This window comes from Physeter macrocephalus, chromosome 21 (genome assembly GCF_002837175.3).
Source record: "Physeter macrocephalus isolate SW-GA chromosome 21, ASM283717v5, whole genome shotgun sequence".
In the NCBI taxonomy this organism is placed as follows: domain Eukaryota; kingdom Metazoa; phylum Chordata; class Mammalia; order Artiodactyla; family Physeteridae; genus Physeter; species Physeter macrocephalus.
Genome location: NC_041234.1, coordinates 84,337,510 through 84,362,818, shown reverse-complemented (window position 1 = coordinate 84,362,818; position 25,309 = coordinate 84,337,510). Strand labels below are relative to the sequence as shown.

Genomic DNA, 25,309 nt, shown 5'->3' with positions numbered 1-25,309 from the left:
CTGCGACGAGTCGATTTTATTTATTTATATTTATTTATTTTACTTAGTTATTATTATCATTAGTTTCTTTTCTTTTATTTTTTTATTGAAGTATAGTTGATTTACAGTGTTGTACCAATCTCTGCTGTACGGCAAAGTGACTCAGTTATACACATATAGATATTCTTTTTTTTATATTCTTTTCCATTATGGTTTACGATAGGAGACTGAATATAGTTCCCTGTGCTATACAGTAGGACCTTGTTGTTTATCCATACTATATATAATAGCTTTCACCTACTAATCCCAAACTCCCAGTCCTTCACTCCCCCATCCCCCTCCCCCTCGGTAACCACAAGTCTGTTCTCTATGTCTGTGAGTCTGTTTCTGTTTTGCAGGTAGGTTCATTTGTGCCATATTTTAGATTCCACATATAAGTGATATCATATGGTATTTGTCTTTTTCTTTCTGACTTACTTCGCTTCGTATGACAACCTCTAGTTGCATCCATGTTGCTGCAGATGGCATTATTTTGTTCTTTTTTTATGGCTGAGTAGTGCTCCATTTTAACCTGTGTACAAATGATGAGGCATACTATTGTGGTACGTCTGTAAGATCCAGCAGATGTGCCCCTGACTGGTTTCTTGAAGAGTCAGGCTTTCTCATAAAATTAGGGGTGAAAGTCAAGGTGATAACCAACAGACCCGGCCCAGACAGAATTACTGCTGGCAAGCCCAGTCACACAAGAGCCAATTATTAACCCTGAAGAGAGCCATGCCATTATTTTGATCTTTGGTTGGAATTAAAAATTCACTAAGGAGTTTCCTCATTACTATCTGCCCCAAGCAGTTAATTCTTATTATATCTAGTGAGGTTATTCTTGGCCTTGGAGCAACTTAAGTGTTTTATTAATTCATTTCACAAACATTTATCTGGTACCTACTATGTGTTGGCTAGGCATTAGTGCGATGAAGAAGATCCTTAGGAAATCCCAGTACAGTGGGCTCTGTTCCCCATAGAGAGTTGCCCTCATTGCCTACCCCTTGTAGTTCAAAGTATGAGGTCCTGTAAATACAGAGATAGCAAACAGTTCGGTAGCTCTGTCACAACACAGACCAGAAATAGGGACAGTTTATAAATCAGAGGAATGCCTTTCCTAATGGGTATAAGTATGAAGCACAGGTGGAAAAACAATGAACTCAACCTAGGGGTGTTAATTAAGGCTTCACAGAGGAGGGAACACTTTATTTGGGTCTTGAAGGTAGAGTTCATCAGGAGAATCTGGAAGTGGAGTATGGGAGGAAGGAGGAGGACATTCCAGGCAGAAGGAATGGCATTTTCCAAATCCTATGCTTGGCAGACTATGTGACATATGTCTATAGAACTGCAAAAAATTTACTCTAGCATCAGATGAGAACAGGGAGATGGGGGGTATAGAGAAAGACAAGGGCCAAGTGGAGAAAGGCTTTGCATGCATCATCTTGAAAGAGCTATCCACATTTACTGACTCCACTTCATTCATCCCCATTCATTTTTGACTCATTGTGGGTCCTTCCACTTGCAGCCTTACTCTCTGAATCCAAATCTAATGGGCAGAGACCTTTCTATATTTAGCTCACCTGACTTCTCAACAGAGAGTGAGATGTGATAAACAATCTTCATCCTCAAAGTGTCATCTTCCTTGTGTTGTAAGATACCACTTTCTCCTGGATTTTGCTGTTTCTCTAGACTTTTCATGGAAGTTTTCATTATAACCTCCTTTCTCTCTGCCTGACCTTTAATTGTTGTGGGTTTTCAGGATTTGGTCCTCTGACTTCTTTCTCTACTTTGCAACTCTCTTTTGTTGATCTTATACACTGCCATGTCTTCAATTACCCTCTATCAACTGATTACATTCAAATTTATATCTCTGGCTCAGCTTTCTGTTACAAGATCCAGTATGTCAAATGGTCAACTGGATCTTGCTACTTGGATATTCCACAGACATCATCAGTTCAACGTGTCTAATAGAATACATTCTATTTCCCAACCCTTCCTTTAGTGTTCCCTATCTCAGAGACTTATATCATTTTCTAACCAGTTGCCTAGCCCCAAATCATCTTGGAGTCCTCCTTTTTCCCCCTTACCTTCTACATCTTGTCAGTCACTAAGTTATTATTGGCTTAACCTTCTTAATCTCTTTGATGTTTTTAATCTTGGTGGAATTCATCTCCATTCCTCTACGTCTTTACTACCACTCTCTTGGTCTGCCATCATTTCTCATATGGATTACTACAACAGCCTCCAAACTGGTCTCCCTGCCTCCAGTCTTGCCCCCTTCCAACCCATTCTCCACACTGCTACTTGAGTAATCTTTAGAAAATGAAAATCTTATTATATCATTTCTCTGCTTAAAACTATTATCTACAGGATTAAATCTAAAAACTTATGAATGGCATATAGGACTCTTGGTGACCTGGCCCCTGCCTTGGTTGACATCACAGACCTGAGCAGAACAAATGCCTTGGAACTGTGAGAATCTAATATATCCTTTTCCTTTTTTAACCTCTGGGCCTTACTGTATATTGTTCCTTCTGCCTAGAAGGCTCTTAGCCACAACCCCCTTGCCGCCCCATTCACCTGGCTAACTTTTCTCTCAATACTTAACTCAGAGAGACGTCCCTCCTCCTGCCTCTTCTCCTCCCCTGAAATTTGCGTTTGGGTGATCCTCTCTGTTTTCCTCTGTCTGGGCTACTTCAATCATAGCACTTCTTACTCTGCTTTGCCATTACCTATTTACATCTGTGTCTGTCCCCAAGAGGGCAGTGTGGTGGAGAAAAATGGACATATTTGAAACTGTAATAATGATAAAAATATCACTAATGTAAAGTTAATGACCTGCCAAACCCTGTTAAAAGTGTTTGCTGTATGTTAATCCATGTAATCCTGACAACACTGTGAGATGAGCAACTATTACTGAAGTTGGATCCACAGTACTTGGTGATGGATTGAACGAGGGGCAGAGAAGAAGGAAGAGTCTCAGCTGACTACCAGGTTTCTGACGGGAGCAAGTAGGTGAAGGGTAGATGGGGGTGCCATCTCCTGAGATAAGGATTACAGGAAGTAGAGGAAGAGGAGGCGTTTTGGTCAGGGTAGGGGAGAGAATCTTTTAGTTTAGGGACTGCCATTCCTTTGCCATTCTTTCATAACTGTTATTTCCAGAAGTTTCAGGAATAATGTAATATACCTTTTCTTCTGATTGACAAGCATTTGGAAACAACAGTGTCCATCCTGGGACAGCAGACTCACCTTCCAGTATTTCTTCATTAGCCTGCTGGAAGCAGGAGGGCTCTGTTCTTGGGACCCCGGCCTTTCTCTCACCTTATGCTCTGGTTTGCGGCTCCCGGAAGACAGCGAGGGCACCGTGGCCTTGCATCCTTCAAGCCCCTGGGGTGTTTGTGCCTCCTGGCCCTTACGTCCCTCCCACAGCGGATATGGGCACCCCCCTACAAGATAGGGGTGGTGGGTCCTTGGACTTGTGATCCGTTGCTCTCAAAGGCCCTGCCCGAGGTTGCCGCTCGGTTAGCCATTGAGCGAATCAACAAGGACCCATCGTTTGACCTGGGTTACTCTTTTGAATACGTGATTCTCAATGAAGACTGCCAGGCTTCCAGGGCTCGATCCAGTTTCATTTCCCACCACCAGATGGCCTCCGGATTTATTGGACCTGCCAACCCTGGCTACTGCGAGGCAGCCTCACTCCTGGGAAACAGCTGGGACAAAGGGATTTTCTCTTGGGCCTGTGTGAGTTATGAGTTAGACAATAAAAATAGGCACCCGACCTTTTCTCGGACACTCCCTTCTCCCATTCGGGTGCTGGTAACCGTCATGAAATATTTCCAGTGGGCTCACGCTGGAGTCATTTCCTCAGATGAAGACATTTGGGTGCATACAGCCCATCGGGTTGCAAGTGCTCTTCGGAGCCGCGGCCTACCTGTAGGGGTCGTCCTGACCACAGGACAAGACAGCCAAAGCATCCAGAAAGCTCTACAGCGGATTCGCCAGGCAGACAGAATTCTCAGTGAGTGCTTTCTCCTGGCTCAGCTTTCAATGTGGCTTCGGTGAAAGGATATGACAATGTCCAAAATTTTCCTATCCTCACACCCTAGGATAGCACATCACTCTCCAGTTCTTCATGCATTTGCCCCCTGTCAATCACGCTCGGACCCCAAGACTATCCTGCTTCAACAGGGCCTATTTTATGAACTCAATAAAAGTACAAAGACCTCTGTGGTTACAATGCCCTTGGGTGCCAGTGCCTCTGCTTTCAGCACCGGGGCGTCAGGAGCAACTGTGGTCACACACCCTCCATGCCCTTAGGACCGCAGCAGTTTCAGATCAGCCAAGAAGCGATGTTCTTAGAGCTCTGTTTTTGTCTGGTCTAGTCACTGAAGGGAGATTTACCTTTGATTCCCTTCTGGCTACTTTCCCTCATAGGTGCCCAGTGCCCTCGTGTCATCACATCTCGCTTAGAACCTTTCTTCTCTGGACTCAAAAATGCACACCCACCCCTTCTCACTTTCCACTCCCTGAAAGCAGGGCTTCTCTCTCTGCAGCACACAACGAGCTGATATGGAGGGAGCTAGCTGATAAATAAAAGCATATTAAAATGAGAAGCCCGCCTAAATTGTACCGTTTCCCTTCCCAAGAGAAGTTTTATGTTCAAAGATGATTCTTAAAAAAAACCCCAAAAAACAAACAACAAAAACACAAAGATGATTCTTGCAGAGACCATGGACCAAGTGTAAAGCAAAGGACTGACCCACTGACCCAGGGCAAGTTGGGTGCATTTTGGGAAAGGGGAGGGCTCTTCCTGGTCCTCTTAAATCAGATGGAAGTCTTTTACATATACATACTGCAAGCCTTTGTGACACTTGTTTTTTTTTTTTTTTTTTTTTTTTTTTGGTAACACTTGGTTTTGATTGTTTTCCTATTCTAATTTTTCAATCTCCACTTTACTTTTTTTCTGGAAAGTAGCAGTGATTTGTGGGAACACTGCTCATCCTCTATTGCAGTCACTCCATCGCTTTAGGACAGATAGCTCAGAAACTACTTGTCAAACTGATTACTTCTAGGATTAGTCCTGGTCCCAGTCATTTCCTTAACATAACAATGGACTTGTTAGAGAATGGTCCAGCTTAGGGCTGGCCTATACCCAGAAGCCCATTTTAAGTTTCAAGTGTCTCCAGTATTGGACCTTAATTATGATCATTATGGGAGGATGAGGGCAAGAATTTTTAATTCCAGGAACTATAGTAGTCTGCTTCCAGCTCCAGTCTACAAGATCCTATAAATGTTAAGCAATCAGTGTGGCTCTGATTACTTCATAATAGAGCTTGATACTTTCAAAGCAGAGCACAGAATTATTTTTAAAGCTATAAAACCACTTCCAGGGAGGAATCATGCCAGAAACAGGCTAACATATTTAATATCATAACTTTATAATATGTTACAAATCTTCATGAAGCCCAGTGTCTCCTGCAAGTTTACATTCCATGAGTGTTTCACATCCCACCCATTCTAAGTGGTATACTCTTTGAAATGACATTTTGGCCTCTACCATGAAATGTTAAATAAATCCAGGCCCCGAAGCTCTTTGGGTTGTCAGACTGAGAGAAGTTAGGATTGTGTTTACCACCCACAATTCTTTTCAGGCAGGGAGGTAGCAAATGTACATATTATCGCCGTACTATTAGAGATGCATTCCTTTAGGTCAATGGTTCTTAATTCTGGCCGCACACTGGAAATACCTGGACATCTTTTCAAAATGATTGGGGCCAGAGTACCACCTCCAGACATTCTGATGGTCTGTGGTGAGGCCCCAGCAAAGGTATTTTAAAGAGCTTCCCAGGTGCTTGTAAAATGTAGCCAGTCAAGAACCACTGCTTCAAGTTCAAGAAAAGGCAAATAAATGTTCCCTACTTTAAGTTACCAGACAATTTTTTGTCTTAATATGACTTTGTTTAATCAGATTGCTTTCTGTCTAGCAGTGTGGATCAGCTCGCTAAGGGAATGAAAATTTTAAGATGGGGGTAAGGGGGTAGGAGACTGGAAGCCTAGAGAGGGAGGTATGTGGTTATGCAGCAAACAAAGACCCTGGGTAGGGAGAAAGGCAGCAGAAAGTGCAGTAGGAACTCAAAAAGGGAGATAAAAGGGAGCGAAGACAAAGCTCTGCTCTCCCAGATTTTGCCCCGGGTTTCTGACCAAACATAGGCAGACTCAGGTGAGGCGCGCTGGCAACTCAGCGTCATGAATCAGAACGTGGGTAGGTTGGGGCAGATGCAGGGCAACTGAGCCATTGGCTGAGCTGCGGCCCGAGTAGGACCTCGGGCACCTGAGTGTGCACTGTCCAAAAGCGTGTGTGGTACTCACACTTGGCACAGCTAGTTTTTGGTATCTGAGGGCACGCCAGGTGATGGGTGGGATATGACAGGAGGACCTGCAGAAGGGGAGTGAGTCTTAAAGTAAAAGGTAAGCTTGTTGTCCACTTGATCATCCATTGAGACTAGTGCCCCAGCCAATAGGAGCGTGAGAAGCAGGGTTCAGAGTATGAATATGAATAGGGTATCAGGACTTTAGCCACGAGGCCTAGGGTTCAGGGCACATCTCCAGTCCAATCAGAGAATAGGAGATCTGGTGAGAAACTGAGCTAGAAGTTAACGAGTATGGATTGGGCCACCTGAGCAGTGAGGACGGTTACCATACACCAGATCGAGCATCCACTAGATCAAATCTCTAGCTGATTTTCTAGCCCCTTTCAACTGGTAGGACTGACCCCCCCCACCAAGTAAACCTTCAGAGAAGGACCTGTTGTGATGTACAAAATATAGTGGAAAGGGATCCCTTTGGAAGTAATGGAAATAGCTGGAAGGCTGGTTTTGTCTGACCTCCTCACGATAACAGTGACCAAAGCCCCACGTGGCAGTGGCAGTGGTGGCGGCCACTGTAAAGTTATGTTTCCAACGATCACTGGCACATTACTGGAGTCAGAAGGAATGTCTTTCTCAGAAACTGGTCTAAATTTTGCTTACACAACAGCAAGACAATGATAAAATTTAATAGTAAAGATGATCATAACAATAATAATGGTTGTGGGCTCTTGGAAAGGGAAACAGCAGGGGTGTTACTAGAGGCTGCCACTGAGACAATGAAAGCAACCATAATACCACTTTACATGTGAACAGCTCTCTACAGTTTACAAGGTATTTGCATATAGATAATGTCATTTAATCCTCAGGGTTATCCAGGAGCAAGGTATTTTCTTCCAAGTTTTACAACAGCTGTGAATCTCACATAACAAGTAGGTAGGGGTATGCATTATTAACACCAAAGAATGGGGTAAATGAAGTCCCAGCGAAGGGGGGATTCAGGATTCAGCCTCTCCCATATTGTCAGCTCACTTCTTTTAAGCTTCAGAGGCAATTACCAATTATCTTTGTTTCTGACAAAGTCATATAGGAGAGATATTAATCAAGGACAAAGGCCTCAGCTTACAGGCAGGGCTGCTGTATGTGGTTTTCCCTGCCCATGGGAATCTAGCTGAGTGGGCATGAGGGCCAAAATTCAGTTCACTCGCTGCTCCTTAAACCATGAGTCCTGTTGGAGATTTTGATCCAATGGCACGAAGAGCATAACTCACCAGGCAGAGCACCCGGGGGATTGCAATTACCCAGAAGTTCTTTTGCTAATTCTCACAAAGACTAGCGGCAGGCCCCGCTAAAAAGCTCTTTAGAGAACTTTTCAAATGGCTATTTCGAGCCCTCCTCCCTTCTCCTCACCTTTTTGCCTATCAATGCTTGGCTGATTGTGAAATCCTTTCAGTTTGGGTTTACAAGGTTGTTGAACCATCTGGGGATTCCTTTAAATCCTTCCAAATTGGGAATGCTTCATTACAGTATGATGTTCGGTCACTAGGACACAGTCAGAATGTCCTTCTCTTGTTCTTCCAAAGTCAGATACTTGATTACTACCTCATTGTCAGGGACCTGGCTGGCCTCTTCCATCTATTGAAGATTCTTGACATTAAAAAAACCCAATAATAATAATAGCAATGATAATAGCTAATATTTATTGAGAATTTATTATATGCTAGTCATTTTGCAAGGGTTTTATAGGGACCATCTCATTCAATTCTTGCAACGTCCCTATAAAGTAAGGCCAATTACTATTTAATGCACTTCACAAATGAGACTTTGGAGGCAGAGAGAGGTTAAATAACTTGCTTAATGTCACACAGCTAGTGAGTGGGCAAACTAGGATATGTATTCAGGTTGATCTAAAGCAGTGCCTCTCAAACCTAAGTGTGACCGGAATCGCCTGGGGGGCTTGCGTCCCTCCTCCAGAGTTTCTGACTCAGGAGGGCTGGGATAGGGTACCAGAACCTGCATTTCTAACCAGTTCAAGGTGGTGCTGATGTTGCTGGTCCAGGGATCATACTTCGAGAATCGCTGGTTTAATGAAAGACTTATGCTCTCCTGCCTCCTGTCCACTGGAGGGATGCCCCTAAAGCTTACTCACTTGACATCCTGTGTCCCATGGTGTATAATTTAGCCCTTCTATTTTTCTCTCTTAACTTTTGGGCCCACTGATGAAATTCTTTTAAGTGCCTCAGGGTAACAAGTATCGCCCCAGTTTTCCTACAGTAATAAGAATAGTGATACTGTAATACTATGGCCAAGAGCCTTAGTGCTGATAGGGAATTTGGTATACAGTTTGGTATAGATAAATGTAAGTAAATGTAAATGGTGAAAGGACAACTTGCTCTCTTGAATGGGTCCACTATCAGTAACGATATAATTATTGAAGACCCAGCCCAGGAGGAAATCTCTAAACATCTAGGCTTCCTGTGTTTAAGAGGCCTTACCTGCATAGCAGTTTAGGAAAAGCTGACGAAAACATACGTTGCAAAGTATGGAGAACTATTAAAAACATAAGCTGGGCAGCAATGTGAAGGCAATAAAAGTACTTGTAATAACAGTTTTACTGGGTATGAAAAAACACGATCTGATGCAGACAGAATGGCCATTAAATGTAATATGTGTCTGACAGCATGCTGAGCTACTTGGACCAGTTTGACACTGGTGGCAGGTAAGTAAGTGGTGGTCTCAGGACTTAAGGCCAAAAATGTGTGCAGTGTCCTCAGTCGATAGAAATAGCCACACATCGTGTACTACAGTGTTCTTAAAGTGTGGTTTGAGGGCCTCCTGCACTGAATCACACTTTGGGCTGTGGTTGGGAAACATGCAGATTCCAGAGCCTCCCACCCTCTTTTTATGTATCCATTTTATGGAGTGCATGGGGGAGAACTGAGGGGAGGAAGGTGTGACTCTACTTGTTTCAGAGTGTGGCCAGATGGGGCTGAATCCTGGGGGAATGTGAGGCCTGGGATAAATCACACTGTATGCCCCCCTCCTCCTCTGGCCTGCTTACTCTCCCATCTCTCAACACTTGTTAACACAAAAGAGGTTAAAATGAAGGTTAGTGGTAGGAAATGTCACAAAAGGCTTAAAATGAAAATTAAGGACAATAGAATGGAGGGTTTCTGTGGATTGGGAGCAGTATTGTGGGCTCACAATATGAATGTGACTCCTAAGAACTTCTTCAGCAATAGCTAGTGAAACCATTTTCATCTCACAAGGTGTGAGACTGGGCTCAGCTTCCTCCACCAAGCACTCCATAGCCAGTAATCTGGGAGAAATAAAATTTGCTTTTGGAGAAACACAGTTCCTCTACCTCGAGGAAGTACTGGATAGAGTATTTCAATATAGGAAGAGAGGTAGGAATTGAGTGACTTGGGAATTGGCTTCTCCTAGAGTTAGACATTTCCTGCTGCTAGCATTGAGGGTGAATGAGAGGGTCCTGAGCAGCCTGCCATAGTGGGTACCACAGTATGAAGACATAGCTACTAGACAACTCAAGTGGGGCTCAGGTGGCTCAGAGAAAGCGCTAATATCATATCCTAGTGAGATGGGATCTCAGGAGGATGTATCTCCTGGTCCTTGTTTAGGCTATAGAGTGGCTTGACTGTTAACAATCAGGATGGAAACTTACAAATTAATATTACTCAGTGATCACCTGTTGACCCGGGTCTTGTCAAGGATTTAAGGTTTCTGTCCACTAATCCTTTCCTGACAACTTACAGGTAAAATCCCATTTTAATGAATGTCATTTTGAGATAATAAAGCTATTTAGTAAAATAATCATGTAGAACAGATGCATCTACAAATCCCTATTGACAAAGCACTCAATCTATTAAATTAAGATGGTGCTGTTTGAATTCAGTATTTATGCTTTCTGTTTTAATCATGCTCGATGGCAAAGTCTTACCTTGCAAAAAATAGAGTAGCTTGTGATCATTCCCTCTTGAGGCTTCCATTTCATCATCTGTAAAATAATGGGGGAGTAAGACAGGCTAGATGGTCTCAAAGGGTCTTTCCAGTAATAAAAATTCTGACTCTGCCCCAAATGTCCTCTGTGTGGGCCAGTGAAAGGAAAATTAAGGGGGGGGGGTAAGGTCTTGAGCACAGTTAATGACATTAAACATTAAACACAGGCATGTTATTATCTACCTGCCCAGCAAATATCCCTTCGAATTGTTCCTCCATACTAACAATCCAAAATGCCCATGTCTCGCATCTCAAGGAGCCCACAAAAGATACCCAGATACAAAACTTCTCTTTCTGAAATTGTTTCAAACATTCATTTTTCATTGGGTATATAATATGTACCAGGATACAGAAATAAAATACAGTTTTTTATTTTTTTTTTTAAAGAAGATGTTGGGGGTAGGAGTTTATTAATTAATTTATTTATTTTTGCTGTGTTGGGTCTTCGTTTCTGCGCGAGGGCTTTCTCTAGTTGCGGTGAGCGGGGGCCACTCTTCATCGCGGTGCGCGGGCCTCTCACTGCCGCGGCCTCTCTTGTGGCGGAGCACAGGCTCCGGATGCGCAGGCTCAGTAGTTGTGGCTCACGGGCCCAGTTGCTCCGCGGCATGTGGGATCTTCCCAGACCAGGGCTCGAACCCTTGTCCTCTGCATTGGCAGGCAGATTCTCAACCACTACGCCACCAGGGAAGCCCAAAATACAGTTTTTGACTTCAAGGAACTCATGGTTTCATAGTAGAGGCTGACATAAATAAATAAGGGCGATGAATCTTGTAACTGCCATGACAGAAGTCAGTTCAGGGTACAGTGGGGCTCTAAACCAGTGTCACAAGTTGGTACCCTAGTGAAAAGAATGGCAGATGAAGATCTGTGTGCAGGAAGCTTATTGGGGGAATGCTTTCAAGGACAACACCTGTGAAGGAGAGGCAGCAGTAGAATTGGCAAAAGAGAAAAATGAAACTGTCACAACAAAGGTCCCAGCCAGTCCCAGTGGGAGCTCTGGAGCTGGGGTGTCCCTCCAGTATTGTCCAGAATTAACGAGTGTTGGCCTTTATGCCTCCATATTGACCAGTCATTGGGTACAGGCAGATACAGAGAAAGGGGTGCAATGGGATAATAATTGTTTAATAGCCAGTTTATCGGGGGAGGAGGGGAAAGCCCTGATTTGTAGCATTTGCTAATTTCCATGGTGTTGTAACACCCACCATGGCCAATTTCAAGCTACCAACATGACATTAACTAGTTCATAATATTCCTGAAAATTTAACCATAGTCTCTTGTGAACCGGCCCAAGCCAGCTCCCAACACACTATGGTGGTTCTCCTCAGCTGAGGGCAATTCCCTGAGAGGTATCGGCTATTATTTCCAAACATTCCCAGCAGCTAGGAGAATGAATGCTTCATTCCTGAGGGCTGCATCTGACTGGCACACCACAGCACCCAATACACGCAGTATATGTCAAAATATTTGCTGTATTTCAACCAACACAAAGCACTTAGTTCTATTTAACATTTTCCATCCAGGGAAGTAATTTTAATATTCCTTTAAGTTAATTAAATGAATTTTATCTCTATTGGGTAACCTTGGTCTCATAATCTAATCTCTGTTTTTGTAGAAGATCCCAATACTGAACCGCTTGCCAAGGATACTGTTGGAAGAACTGACCAGCTACCCGAAGCACCTGACTAAACTCAGTTTTTCCCCTCAATGGACATGTTACAGAATTACTTTGACCAAAGTGATTCATGTTTAATGATGTAGCCAAACTTAGGGAGTTAGGGGCCTTAGGTTCTAGTTTCTCTTTCTAAATCCAATCATTGCCTTGTTGGACCTCTCTGTCACTCCATTTTCCCATCATACAATGTGTGATTATGAACAAGGGAGGCTGAATTCCTTGTGTGGCTCAAGAACTAGCTCCAAAGATATCCCTAGAGTATTCAAAGGAAGGTTTGTGCATCAGAATACATGTAGAACCTCTCAGGGCAATTATATTGAAGGAGCTAATGGTCATTTGAAAATTCAAGTTATGGTGTGTGTGTGTGTGTGTGTGTGTGTGTGTGTGTGTGTGTGTGTGTGTGTGTTTGGTATCTAAATCAACTTCAGAACTTACTAGGTACACCTTAAAAAATAAAGGGTACCATCTCTGGCTCAAAGGGGAAATTTTCTGAGGGTATCTAACAAGTGCAAAGAAGGTTTTTGAAAATAGATGAAGCAATACGTAAATACCAAAGACCAGTCATTGAACATAGTTTAAGCATACTCAGTTCCTGAGATTAAAGGTTCCATGTAAGCATGTATAATTAATATTTACCAAAGGCCGTAGGGTCTTTGCCTTTCTTCAAGGAGCTCAGAATACTTGCCAGGCATTATCTAATTAAACTACTCAATGTACCTGTGAAATGCATTGGAATCTACATTTTAAAGATGTGGGCACTGAAGCACAAGTGGGCTTATACTAAACTCATTTAGCATGCCAAGGGCGAAATTGGATATAAGACTTTCAGTCTCATGATCTAGCTGCCATCCTTCAACCGTGGCCTCCACTAATCCACTCTATTCTAGCATAGCCTTGCCAAGCAACATAGTTTCATAAGTCTAGGAAGAATTAAAGTGAGTGCAAAGTAATTCCAATTATAGGGAAGTTGGATTTTTAAAAATTGAACATATCACCCGTAATATTAGTAGCATTTATAGCAGAGTGTGAGTGAGTACCATTCATTGTCTATAATGGCCTTGGTAAGGGGGGGAACAGTTGGTCAACATCTGTGAGAATGTATGTCTGTAGGAGGTAGGCAATAAAAAGCAACAGTGGCTATGGGAATATCACCCATCTTCTCCCTCTAGCCTTCTTATTCTTAGGTATAATAATAGCTACCATTTATTGAGCGCTGTGTGCTAAGCCCATTGTATGTATTGCCCCTTCAGTCATCACTACCACCCCATGAAGTACATATTTACTATCTCCATTTTATGAATGAGGTAGAGAGAGGTTAAGTAATTTACCTAAGGGTATACAGCTAGTAACTGGTGATGTTAGGATATAAACCTAGGTTTTCCAACTCCAGAGCCTCTTCATTATGCTACCTCCCACTTGCTATATTTGTTTGTTCCAGTCTAGTACCAGTCTCTGCAGCCTGTAGACATGTCTGATTGTTCCCTATTGCCTAATCAGAGTCCCTGAAATACGTCAGCCTCAACTCAGGGTTTCAACATCTTGCTCATCTTAAAGACATAAGATAGATATCATTTACAAATTGGTAGTAATACAATTATTTTGTTTCTCCCAGTCTGTAGTTTTTGGTACTATATTTTACTAGCATATTGCCACCATAACCTCCCTGCTTTGTCGGTTTCAGTAATCATCATGTGTATGCATTCGACCTTGATTGGGGGAGAGACTCAGACGCATCTCTTGGAATGGGCTCACGATCTGAAAATGACTGATGGAACCTATGTCTTTGTTCCCTATGACGCCCTGCTCTACAGTTTACCTTATAAGCATAGCCCCTACCAGGTTCTAAGGAACAATCCAAAACTCCGGGAAGCCTATGATGCTGTGTTGACCATTACAGTGGAGTCCCAAGAAAAGACCTTCTATCAGGCCTTTATGGAGGCAGCAGCTAGAGGTGAAATTCCTGAGAAGCTGGAGTCAGATCAAGTAAGTGCAGATTCACAAGTTAATCATGAACAGAAAACCTCAAAAATCAGGAAGGTAAATATTTTTCCTATCAAGTGCCTCTATTCCATAGGAAACTCAGTCAATAGCAGGCAACCACACACAAATTAAAAACACCTTTTGTTTGCAGAAAACATTTATAAAACAAAGATACATTATTGGAGGGTTTTTTTGTTTGTTTTTGTTGTTGTTGTTTTTTTCATAGGAAAATCATTACCTGATTGGTCTATAGTTCACATTTTTTGACTTGACTTTTTTTTTTTAACATCTTTATTGGAGTATAATTGCTTTACAATGGTGTGTTAGTTTCTGCTTTATAACAAAGCGAATCAGTTATACATATACATATGTTCCCACATCTCTTCCCTCTTGCGTCTCCCTCCCTCCCACCCTCCCTATCCCACCCCTCTAGGTGGTCACAAAGCACTGAGCTGATCTCCCTGTGCTATGCGGCAAGAGGTTTTTTGTTTTTTTTTTTTATCTTCAAGCAACCTGCAGTGATAACATATACAGCCATGAAGAAGAAATAAAATGTGTTTAAGAACAGGGAAACAAAACTTTAATATATACTAGTGCCGTTCAAGGGTGCCTAGTAAAAAGAAATCTTGTTTCTGACCCGAGTTTGGAACCAATTCAACAATAGGAGAGCTGGTATATAGGAAGATATTACCATTATTATTGATAAAGCTGGTACTGGAGAATGCGGCTTCTGTCTATATGCATTTGAGTTTCCCAGTATTGAATCTGAGGGTTGACCAGACTTCTCCATCTAGTTACCAGCATTGCTGGACCCCTATATTTCTGCCCCGTGAGGACATGCCTTTTGTAAAATGTACAGCCTGAAAGAGCATAGTGGAGCTTACTCCCAAGAGAAAGAAGTTAGGAGGGCTTGGGCTACACATATTTAGTTCTCCTTCCAAACTAACCAGTCAGATTAAGTCACTCCTTTGTGGGAAGGAATGAGTAAGGGGTTGAAGAGGTCAGGTGTTTTTTGTTAGTAGAGCTATCTCTATAGGAAAGGAATCATTTGGAATGGGGAAGAATTCCTCCCTAATAATATACAAGAAATAATATTTATGTATGTATAGATGAATATATGTATAAACATATTTCAGATCAAATCACAAAGCAGTGGGGACAGGATGAAAGCAAGGAAATGAATGGTCAAAAATAAAATGGACCAAAAAATGGACAAAAGACAAAAACAAAGAGGGAAAAATACAAAAGAGACAAGGAATGTGAGAGGAAGAGGGGAAGGCCAAAGATAGTTAGATTAGAAAAAATACAGAGGGGGTTTTTATAGGTTAGGGGCCAGATGTAGAAGGCAGTCATTTTCAGAACGACCCATCAATAAGTTTAAAAATTCTAGCATTTGCTAACATATTGTATTAGTTATAATGCCCTGTCATAACTAATACATTAGTTATAATGTATTAGTTATAACGCTCTGGCTGTAACTAAGAGACAGCTCAACACAAAATGGCCCAAGTAATTGTTTTTTTTTCAAAACTGGAAGATATGGAGGCTTTAGGGTCAGTTAATTCAGCTGCTCAGTGATGTTATCAGTGAACCAGGTTCTTTTCATCTTTCCACTTTATAATCATAGCATGCTAGATTGCCCTCATGATCTGGTTCTTCTCCTGGTCCCAAGATGACTGCTACAGTTCCAGACATCACGTCCAAGTGCAACTGTCTACAGACAAAAATGGGGAATGCCCCTCTCTTGTGTCTCTTTTTAAGAGTGAGGAAATCTTGCCCAAATGCTCCTCAGGCAGACTTCTCCCCACACTTTCCTGGTCACAGTCGTGTCCCATACCCATACCCAAACTAATAATTTAGAAAGAGGAATGAGACCATCATGACTGACCCTATGGCTGCTGGAAAAGTGTGCAAAAAAATGGAAATTCCATTAGCAATGCAGAAGGCTATCAGGTAGGCTGGTGGTTGTGCCCAACACTCACATTCTCCATGATCTTCTCCTTTTTGTATACTATTTATTCCTTTATCCTGTGCACTGCCTCTCTATCTGAATAAATTATTCAGATGAAACTTAGGTTTTCTTATCTCTTTCTGTCCTGAGTATTGATAGCAAAGATTTCGCAGATTCTTGTTCTAATAAAAAAAGTGACCAGCAGAGATATTAACAGTGTTGGATTTAAACTTTATTGCCACAGATATGTTTGTAATAAATCTTCCTTTTAGGAGACACACACATGTTTAATTGAAAACAATTCATTGATTTGGTCAAGAAAGGCAAGAATCCCTCAAACTGCTAAGAATAATTGCTCAAACCAGTTGTTTGGTGTATTTATAGGCAAGAAATCATATGGTGAATTTTTGTACTTTTTATCCAATGATATGGCATCACATAGATACAAGACTAAGTCATCTTTTTACTTTAATCACAGGATTGAGGGAAATAGAAAGGGGTGTGTGTGTGTGTGTGTGTGTGTGTGTGTGTGTGTGTGTGTATCATATGTATGAGCAGATATTTTGATACAAAAAATTCAGACCTTCTACTCTTAATATTTGATCCAATCTCTTTGAACTTGTGGAAAACATAAGATAATTAAGGTAAAAAATAGATGCCATTAGTGTGGTTGCTAGGCAGCCTGTACGCTACTTTGGACAAGGAAATAGAGAAAGTGAAAACAAAGACGCTAAAGCTTATTTTTTAAAAAAAGCTTTTTTGGATACATTTCCACCCCCACTTTGCAGGTACCTTGGCTTTACTTTCATAACCAAAGAATGATAGAAGAGTGAGACAATTATTTTCACATCTCTGATAAACAAAACCCCCTTTTTTCCTAAATTACCTTGCTAAAAGGTATTTTTGAAGGGAGCTAGTATAGCAGAAAGAACATATGATAAGGAGTTAGACAAACTCGGGTTTAAATCTCACCTCTCACTCTTACTAGCTGCGTGTCCTTGGGCAAGTTACTTAGATTTTTGAGTCTCAATTTTACCATCTGTAAAGTGTGTTAGTGATCTACAGCTTCTAGGATTATTGTGAAGATTAAACAAAGTAATACGTGTGAAGTGACTAGCAGAGTGCCCGGCTTATAGTTACTTCCTTTCCACCTTTTCTTTTTGGGGCCAGGATGACCTTATTGGTTGATGGTGACCTAGCATCTAAGTTACAGTCTGACCTCAACTTCCTACTGTCTTGAAGTTTTATGATTACTGGCACAGAATTGCTCAATAGTTCCAGCTTTCAAAATTATCTCATTTTCAGAGTTCCAAATGGTATTTTCTCAGATCAAATTATGTAGCTCATTGTTTGCTTATCCCTTGGCTCCTGTTGTTTCTTCCTATTCAGTCAACAGATCAACAACTATTTATTAAGCACCTGCCATGTGCCGTGTACTATGCTGAACTTCAGAGAGAACAGTAAACAAGACAGGATTTTTGTCAGTAGTGTGTTGGAGTCAGTTCATAAAAGCCAATTGTGTGCCTCTTTGGCAAACACTGTGTTCAGTGGCATCATGTTGGTAGCTTGAATCAGGCATTGAGAGTATTTACACCACAGAAGTTGGTAAATGCTACAAATAAGAGTGTTTTTTCCTTTTCATAGAGCTGTTGCCAACATTTACTAGCATATCACTTGTTCCTGCTCTTATGGGGCTTAAATTCGAATGAAAGAGAGATGGTAAATGAGTAAACAAATGTATGAGAAAGGTGGCTGTATTTCTCCCTTGACCAATAACTTCCAGTGGAATTGAAATTTCTATATATAGGCTATATTGCTTATAGAAGTGGTTTGCATCCTCTTTTAGTTTATACACTTGCCCATTCAAAAATTATAAAAAACAAAAAACTATCAAAGTGATGCATGCACACGATTTTAAAAGTCAAGAAATGCTAAAACGTTTTGTATCAACAACAAAGCAGTTCCTAGGCCTTCTTCCCACTCTTCATCAGAAACAACCACTTTCGTGTCTTTTAGTTCTCTATTGTGGTATTAATATTTCTAAATACCATACTGCTACTGGTTTCTTGATTACTCAGTTTTGGACATTATTTGTTGACTTCCCATTAGAGTTGACGATTGTTAGCACTTATATACTTCCTTACCCTCCTTCAGACCCTCAATATAGTTATGTCACAATTTTTAGTTAAATTCATATTTTATGTTTTTAACATTATACCTGTCTAAATATCATTCATAGATGATCCATGTGGTATACTATGGTAATAATTCATTTCAAGTATAACTTTTGATTTTTACTGGAGTTAATAATTGCTTTATTTTTTAATTTGTTTACCTTAATTTGGATTTCTAAGTCTTTCTGTACTGTCTGATAAAGCTGTAGAATCCTCTCAAAACAATTTTATACACAGCAAAATCTGTTAAATGCCTTATCAGTTTCATTTGCTTTTCCTGAGGCTCTCTGCCCTCCTATTCCAATCTAAACTTGTTCCCTAAGGCTGCTGTACAGCTGTTATGGTAGGATCTCTCTTTTCATCACCCTGGAAATTCGCTTTCTCTTTCTTCTGTGCCGGATTCACTATTCATGACTCTCATGACTCCCATTTTCTTGTTTACTCTCTCATTTTCGTTGAGTGCATCCTTTAGTAGCTTCTGAAAAAGGTATACAGGAGGTAAACTTTTGAAATTTTGCACCGAGAGTCTTTATTCTAGCTTCATTATTGATTGTTTGATTAAATATATAAATCTAGGTTAAAAATTATTTTCTATCAGCACTTTGAAGACATGGCACATTGTCTTATTTCTACCATAGGTGTTGAGAACTCCAACATCATTCTTATTCCTGATCCTTTGAAGCAACCTGTTTTCACTCCTCCTTATCTCTCCCGGAAACTTTTAAGGTTAACTCTTTATTCCTGAAGTAATGAAATATCATGATTATGTCTGGGTCTTTGACATGTATTATGCTGTATATTTGGTGGGACCTATCAATCTAGAAGCTCATTCTGCCTAGAAAATTTTCTTATGTTATTTTTTTTTGATAATTTCCTCAACAACATTGTCTTTGCTCTTTCTGAAAATATTATTAGTTGGATATAAGATTGCCTGGGTTGATTTTTTCATTGTATTATTAGTTCTCTTGTATCACCCATATCTTTGTTTTTCGCTTTTCTTCCTCAAAGAATTCCTCAATTTTGTGTTGAGTCTTTTGCTGATTAAAAAATTTTTTTGCTATCATATTTTTAAGTTCCAAGAATTGATTCTAGTTGTTTGATTATTCTATTTTTATAGCATCCTGTTTTTGAATACAGTATTTTCTCATATTTCTCTGAAGATATTCATTATAATTTCTTTGAAGTTTTCTTCTGCTCTTTGTGTTTTCCTCAGTTCCTAATTTTTCATGCTTCTTTGTTTTGGTCTTTCTATTTAATCTTGGAAGCTTTCCTTAAATGTCTGATGATCCTGGCTATCTGTATGTTTTTAAGAGTGAAGCTTTAAAAGGAGTATTTGAAAGTGTATGTACATGGTTATGTTGACCTGTAGGCTTCAGTATAGGGCAATTGGCTTGCCAGCTGTTTCTTGTTTTTTTTTTTTTCCCAATACCTGTAGATCTTGCCTCTTGAGCTAGTCACTTTCTTCAGAGAAGAATGTTTCAATCTCCTTCCTGGGAGTTGTAATCCTGGCTGTCACTATTCTAGGAGCCATGTTGGGGGAAGTAGACTGGGATTCTCATCATTAAGTCTGAAGACTTTAACTTCATCACTCTCTTTTTATGGCCCACCCCACTCTCACTGTCATTTGGGTCAAGTGTCCCAGCTCTGGAGCTGCTCTGAATCAGTTTAACCTGTTTCCTGCAGAGATCTGGTTCTCCTTCGTAGAAGTGGGATAGCAGAAGTCTAACTGCTCCTTACACAGACATTCAAAGCTATCCCTCTTTTCATGCCCTGCCTAACCTCCACTTCTGTACATAGTGCCTCTAATTCCTAAGCCTTTCCAGGATTCACAGGGAGCAAATCTGCTTGTTGCTTACCAATATTCCCCTCTTCAGATACTTAGATTTAATCACCCTCCACTCTGCTAAATCAGTTACCACTCCTATAGCAGCTTTCTATCTTCATATTCTGTGGTCAAGATTATACTTGTCTTCTAGTGACATTAGATATGGAGGTTTATTGTTTCTGTTTCTTGTTCTCCTTGTTGTTTGGGAGTGATGTTTGAGAGGAGGAAGAGAGTGAAGGAAAAATATCTTGATTTTGCTATCTTTAATCGGGAAGTCATGAAAGAAAAAAAAGAAGTTACAAAAGGTATATATGATATTCTTTTATTGGTGGGTTTAATGACAGTCCATGAATTAACTTAGCATTTCTTTATTAAGCTCAGATATAACATGGTAGTTAAGAGCATGGGCTCTGAAGGCAGACTTCTGTAAACTTGCTTAAGCTCTCTGTATCTTCTTTTCATTATTTTTAGATTGGGAATAATAATAGTACCTACCTCATAGAGTTGTTGTGAGGATTAAATAAGTTAATACACATAAAGAGCTTGCCTGGCACTGATGATTCCTCCATAAATGTTTTTCATTATTATTGTTAATGTTGTTATTTTTATTATTATGATGGCCTTGGCACTCTGCTGGTAATATAATGGAAAACAAAATAGAAGCAAGATCTTTCCTCCAGTGAAGGGGAACAGTTTTACCATTTCAGGGTGCTAAGGACACTGGGTCCAAAACTGACACTCTATTACATATTTGTGACAAATTCAAGACTGAAGCAAGGGTCTTGAACACTAACTTCCATGATGATATTACCAGAGCCCTGTGTTCCTCTTCTTAAATGCAAACAATAGCAGCTATCATGTAGTCAGTGATTATTCTGCACCAGGTAGTTTACGTAAATGATTCCATTGAATCCTCAGACCAAGCCTACAAATTAGGTATTATCAACTCCATTTTATGGGTGATGAAACTGAGGCTCAAGGTAACTTGTCCAAGGTCATACAGCTGGCAAGTGGCAGAGCTGGGATTCCAACCCAAGTCTACTACCTGAAGTAATACAACCTGACCATTTAACCACACATTAGCCTTTAAAAAAAAATACATCGTGTCCCATGTCTAGTGCTTTACTCAAAGTGACATTACTAAGTGACTAATACTTTGATTTGAATGGGTGTTTGATTTGAATGGGTATTTGATTTGACTGGATTGTTTTCCTCTGATATAGGAGGTGATAGGGCTTTATGAGGACCTGTGAAAAGAGAAAAATAAATCAGAATGGAGAGATTGGGGGGGTGGGACATTAGTGAAAAACTTCCTAATTTGGTCTCAGCACGATTCGGCAAGGATTATCACTTTGTACCTTTATATTTTGGCACAAAAAGACTTCTGAAATAAGGTTTTAGTTCCTGCATTCTTCTCTTTCATTGTATTCCCAATGCTTGTTTTCAATGAAATTCTATTGGCTACAAATGCATATTGCTAGAACACACATTTTGGATATTTTTTTCCAAATGTGGCCTTATTTGGCTAAGCAAAAGAAATCCTCTGGATTTCTCAGCCAGCACGGGGGACCTTAAGCTCCTACACCTATTGTTTTCCATTACCATAAATATGGGTGCTTGGCAGGGGGGTGCTAGGCCGAAGGCAATGCGGTTAGGACTGGAACATTCCAGGATGGGGCCCACTAGACAGGTTGTCAGAAAAGCCTGCCTGCAGCTCACAGTGGCTACAATTGTCTTTGAACTGCATTCTATATAAAATAAGAGTGTTATCTTCATGAGTATCATATCAAACAGATTAGGCTATTAGACATTTTTTTGGCTAAGTCCAAGGGTTGAGATCATGCATTATTGGAGGTACCACCTTTAATAACAAGAATTCAATTACCCTTTGGTTTCTTGGTTTTTGTATGCACCTGGCTTTTTGTTCAAAGGTGATGTTGCCATTTTGTCCTTCAAGTGGTGCTTTCCAAGCCAGGTGTTTTAATGTATACTTCCAAGGACAAAATTCTTTGGAAACCCGTTTTGTGTCTTTTAAGCACAGTAAATCTGAACTGATGATAGTCAACTTGATGACACCATGAACCATTAAACTGAACAAATTCAAATATCACTGCTCCTGACCCAGACCTTGTTCTCCTGGATACAAGCTCCAAAAAAGCCTAGGGTAGAGCTAGCTAAAGTCACTGAATAACAATGAAAGATAAGTTTCAATTATCATTCATTTATTCACAATTCATTCATTCATTCAGGCTCAGGTCTATACAGCACTCCAAACCAATAGACTGAGTCATCAGTGGTTTCACCATTCCGACCTGTGATATAACAAGGCCATCTGCCTGACAGAAGGTCTTGCCAATCCTGTCTTGCTTCTTTAGAACTATAGTCAGAAGCCAAGACAGAGGGTTGTAAAGAGTGTCCTTACTTTCATTGTCCCATCCTCTGTCTCTTCTTTTTCTCATTATTTGCAGCAGTTGCAACTACAGAGCTTTTGTTACCAACGCTAACAGAGTATGCCTTTGGCTTATGGGAAGGGGGCAATTACCATTGCTGAAAGGCACAGCAGGTAAAATGGCAACGCAAAGCAGCTAGAACACAAATCTAAGGCCTCACAGCAAGAGTGGGGCATAGTGACAGCCCCTCTTTTGCAACCAAATGCTGTTGCTACAGCTATGTTCTTTCCTAGCTTCAAGTCCCCCTACCATACTTTTGTGGCTCTGCGCGTGCGCGCGCGCGCGCGCGCGCGCGTGCGCGTGTGTGTGTGTGTGTGTGTGTGTGTGTACACGTGCATGTGTGAGTATGTGTGTGGTATGTGGTGGAGGCTGGAGAATCCTGAAGAACAAGCTTCAGGTTTCGTTCATCTTGGGGAGTTGCTGTCAGTCAGCTCTAACAAGGGTCAATCCGAGAGCACCAAGGGCAGCATAGGCTGGCCAGCTGAAAACTCTGTGCGATGGGTCAGCTCAGAGGTGAGGATGATGTTTTTAAGAGTTTTAATCTTTGCTTTTCGTTGTAGGTTAGATGCAGTCCCTTTCCCAGAAGGCTCTGTGCCTTTCAAAACAGAATACTAGCACTCTCCCTGCTGTCAGGGTCTTGCTGCCCTGTGGTTTCTTACTCATTTGTTTTACTAGTATTGATTTTATACTCTACCTTCCAGCCTTCACTTATTGTCATAACCTACCAAAGCCCCAGAAAACAGGCAGACTCTTGCAGCAATCCTAAATACAATTAAATGGATCATCTGAGAATGTCAGGAGGGGGAGTTAGTAAAAACCCCTGAAGGGACCTCAGTGTGTGCTAGGCAACTAAGTGTGGATGCCTTGGTGGCAGCACATGTCATCCATTCACCATGCCTCTATCTATAGTGTGTGTTAAAGCAGGGTGGTGAAGGGAGATCATTGGAATAAAACTCAGGAGACTGAGATGTTGATTTCTGCTCTGCTATTAGATGCTCTGTTACTGGGGCAAGGTCTTTGGCCTGAACAACTGGACGAATGGAGTAGCTTTTAACAAAAATTGGAAAGACTCATAAATGGAGCACGAAGATTTGGGGTAAAGATCAGGAGTTTGAGTTTGGGTACACTGAAACTTCATATTTAAGTAGAGATACCAAGTAAGCAGTTGACTATATGACTCTGGAATTTAGGAAACAGGTCTTAACTGGAAGTGTAAACCTGAGATTTATGGCATAGAGTGGTATTTAAAGCCATGAGAGCAGAAGAGATCACCAAGGGGGTGAGTGTAGATAGAGGGGAGGACCAAGGACTGAGCTGTGCGGCATGCCAATGTTAAAAGATCAGAGAAATTAAGAAGAAACTATAAACAAACCAAACAAAAAAGTCTGCAAGCTAAATTTTCTCCCTGGACTAGATCAAGATTTGGGAAGTTTCACAGGAGTTTAGAACTAGAAGAGACCACAGAGAACATCTATTTCAATCAAGAATGCTAAAATAAACTAAGAACCAAGAGACTTGGGTTCTAGTCCTGATTTTATGCCTAGGTGAGTGACCATGACCACTGCAGGACATCTGATCCTGTCCCAAATATCCATAAGACATTTGGTCCACACCAAAAAGTCCTTGATATTTGGTCTTGACCAAAATGTCCATCAACATTTGGTCCACAAGACATTTGGTCCATGCCAAAAGGTCCTTGATATTTGGTCCTCTCCAAAACCATTTGGCATGGACCAAATATGATCATGGACATTTTGGGTAGGAACAAATTTCCAGGACCTTTTGGTGTGGACCAAATGTCTTATGGACATTTTGGATAGGACTAAATATGACCATATCTCAAGGACATTTTGGCATGGAACAAAATCTTATGACTATTTTGGACAGGACCAAGTGTTTGCTAATTGACCTTGACAAACCGCTTAACTTATTTAGGTCTCTCTTTCATATCTAGGAAGTAAGATAGCTAGACCAGATGACTCCCAAGGTTTAGACATTCATGATTCTATCTCCGCATTTTAGAGAGGAAGAAACTGAAGTCCAGAGAGAGGGAATAAGTAACTCTCCCAACATACTGGCATTAGGAAAAGACCCCAGGCCAGTGTGTCTTCTTCTATACTGTTGGTCTTGAACCCTGTATGAATATTAGAATCCCTGGGGAGCTTTTCATAATACTGATTACTGGGTTCCTAACCTAAAGTGTCTCATTTTGTTGGTTGGGTTGTGTTTGGCATTAGTATTTTTGACATTCCTCAGGTAATTCTAATGTGCAGCCAGGGTTGAAAACCCTCTGCTCTACATTTACAAGGCATGGCAGTGTTTTGCTAGCTGCTACACCACTCTGCATCTTGACTTGTATTTCCAACACAAAAATGATTCACTCAATTTTAAACCCTTTTATTCAGATGCAGATTGTTACAGGAGGATAGCTTTCTAGACCTGGTGAAACCAAAGTAGCAAGGATCAGCTTTCCCTGAAGCTCAGTAAAATGGCATGACCATAGCTTTCTTGAACTCCATCCTAGAAGTGAAATGTTGTGAAAAGCCACGAAGCCATGGCCAGTGTGGGAGGAAGTATGGAGGGATCATTTGCTCTTCTTCCCCACCTTTTTGGAAAAAGGATACAAGGTTTGTTCCAAAAATAAACTTACCAGGTTAATGAGCAGGGTATCAGACACAGGACACAAATGCTGTTGCTTTTACCATATTTATATGAGAGGAAGAGTCATGCTGTCCATTGTAGCAGCCTTGTTGCTTTACAGTGGCTTCTCACCAAAGCTTTGCCACTTTGCACAGCAATAGGATATGGGATTTCTTGATTAAAACCTACTTTCTCCATACACAACAATATTTGG

General features: G+C 40.9%; 1 protein-coding gene across 1 annotated transcript in view; it reads left to right on the top strand.

The window, feature by feature from the left end:
- Positions 1 to 3,044: 3,044 nt before the first annotated feature.
- Positions 3,045 to 25,309, top strand: part of GUCY2F (guanylate cyclase 2F, retinal) — an 82,398-nt gene continuing 60,133 nt past the window's right edge. The window contains exons 1-3 of the mRNA XM_007105795.2: positions 3,045 to 3,110; positions 3,289 to 4,039; positions 13,757 to 14,058. Coding sequence (XP_007105857.2) covers positions 3,045 to 3,110; positions 3,289 to 4,039; positions 13,757 to 14,058 — 1,119 coding nt within the window. The remainder of the gene's footprint in view (positions 3,111 to 3,288; positions 4,040 to 13,756; positions 14,059 to 25,309) is intronic.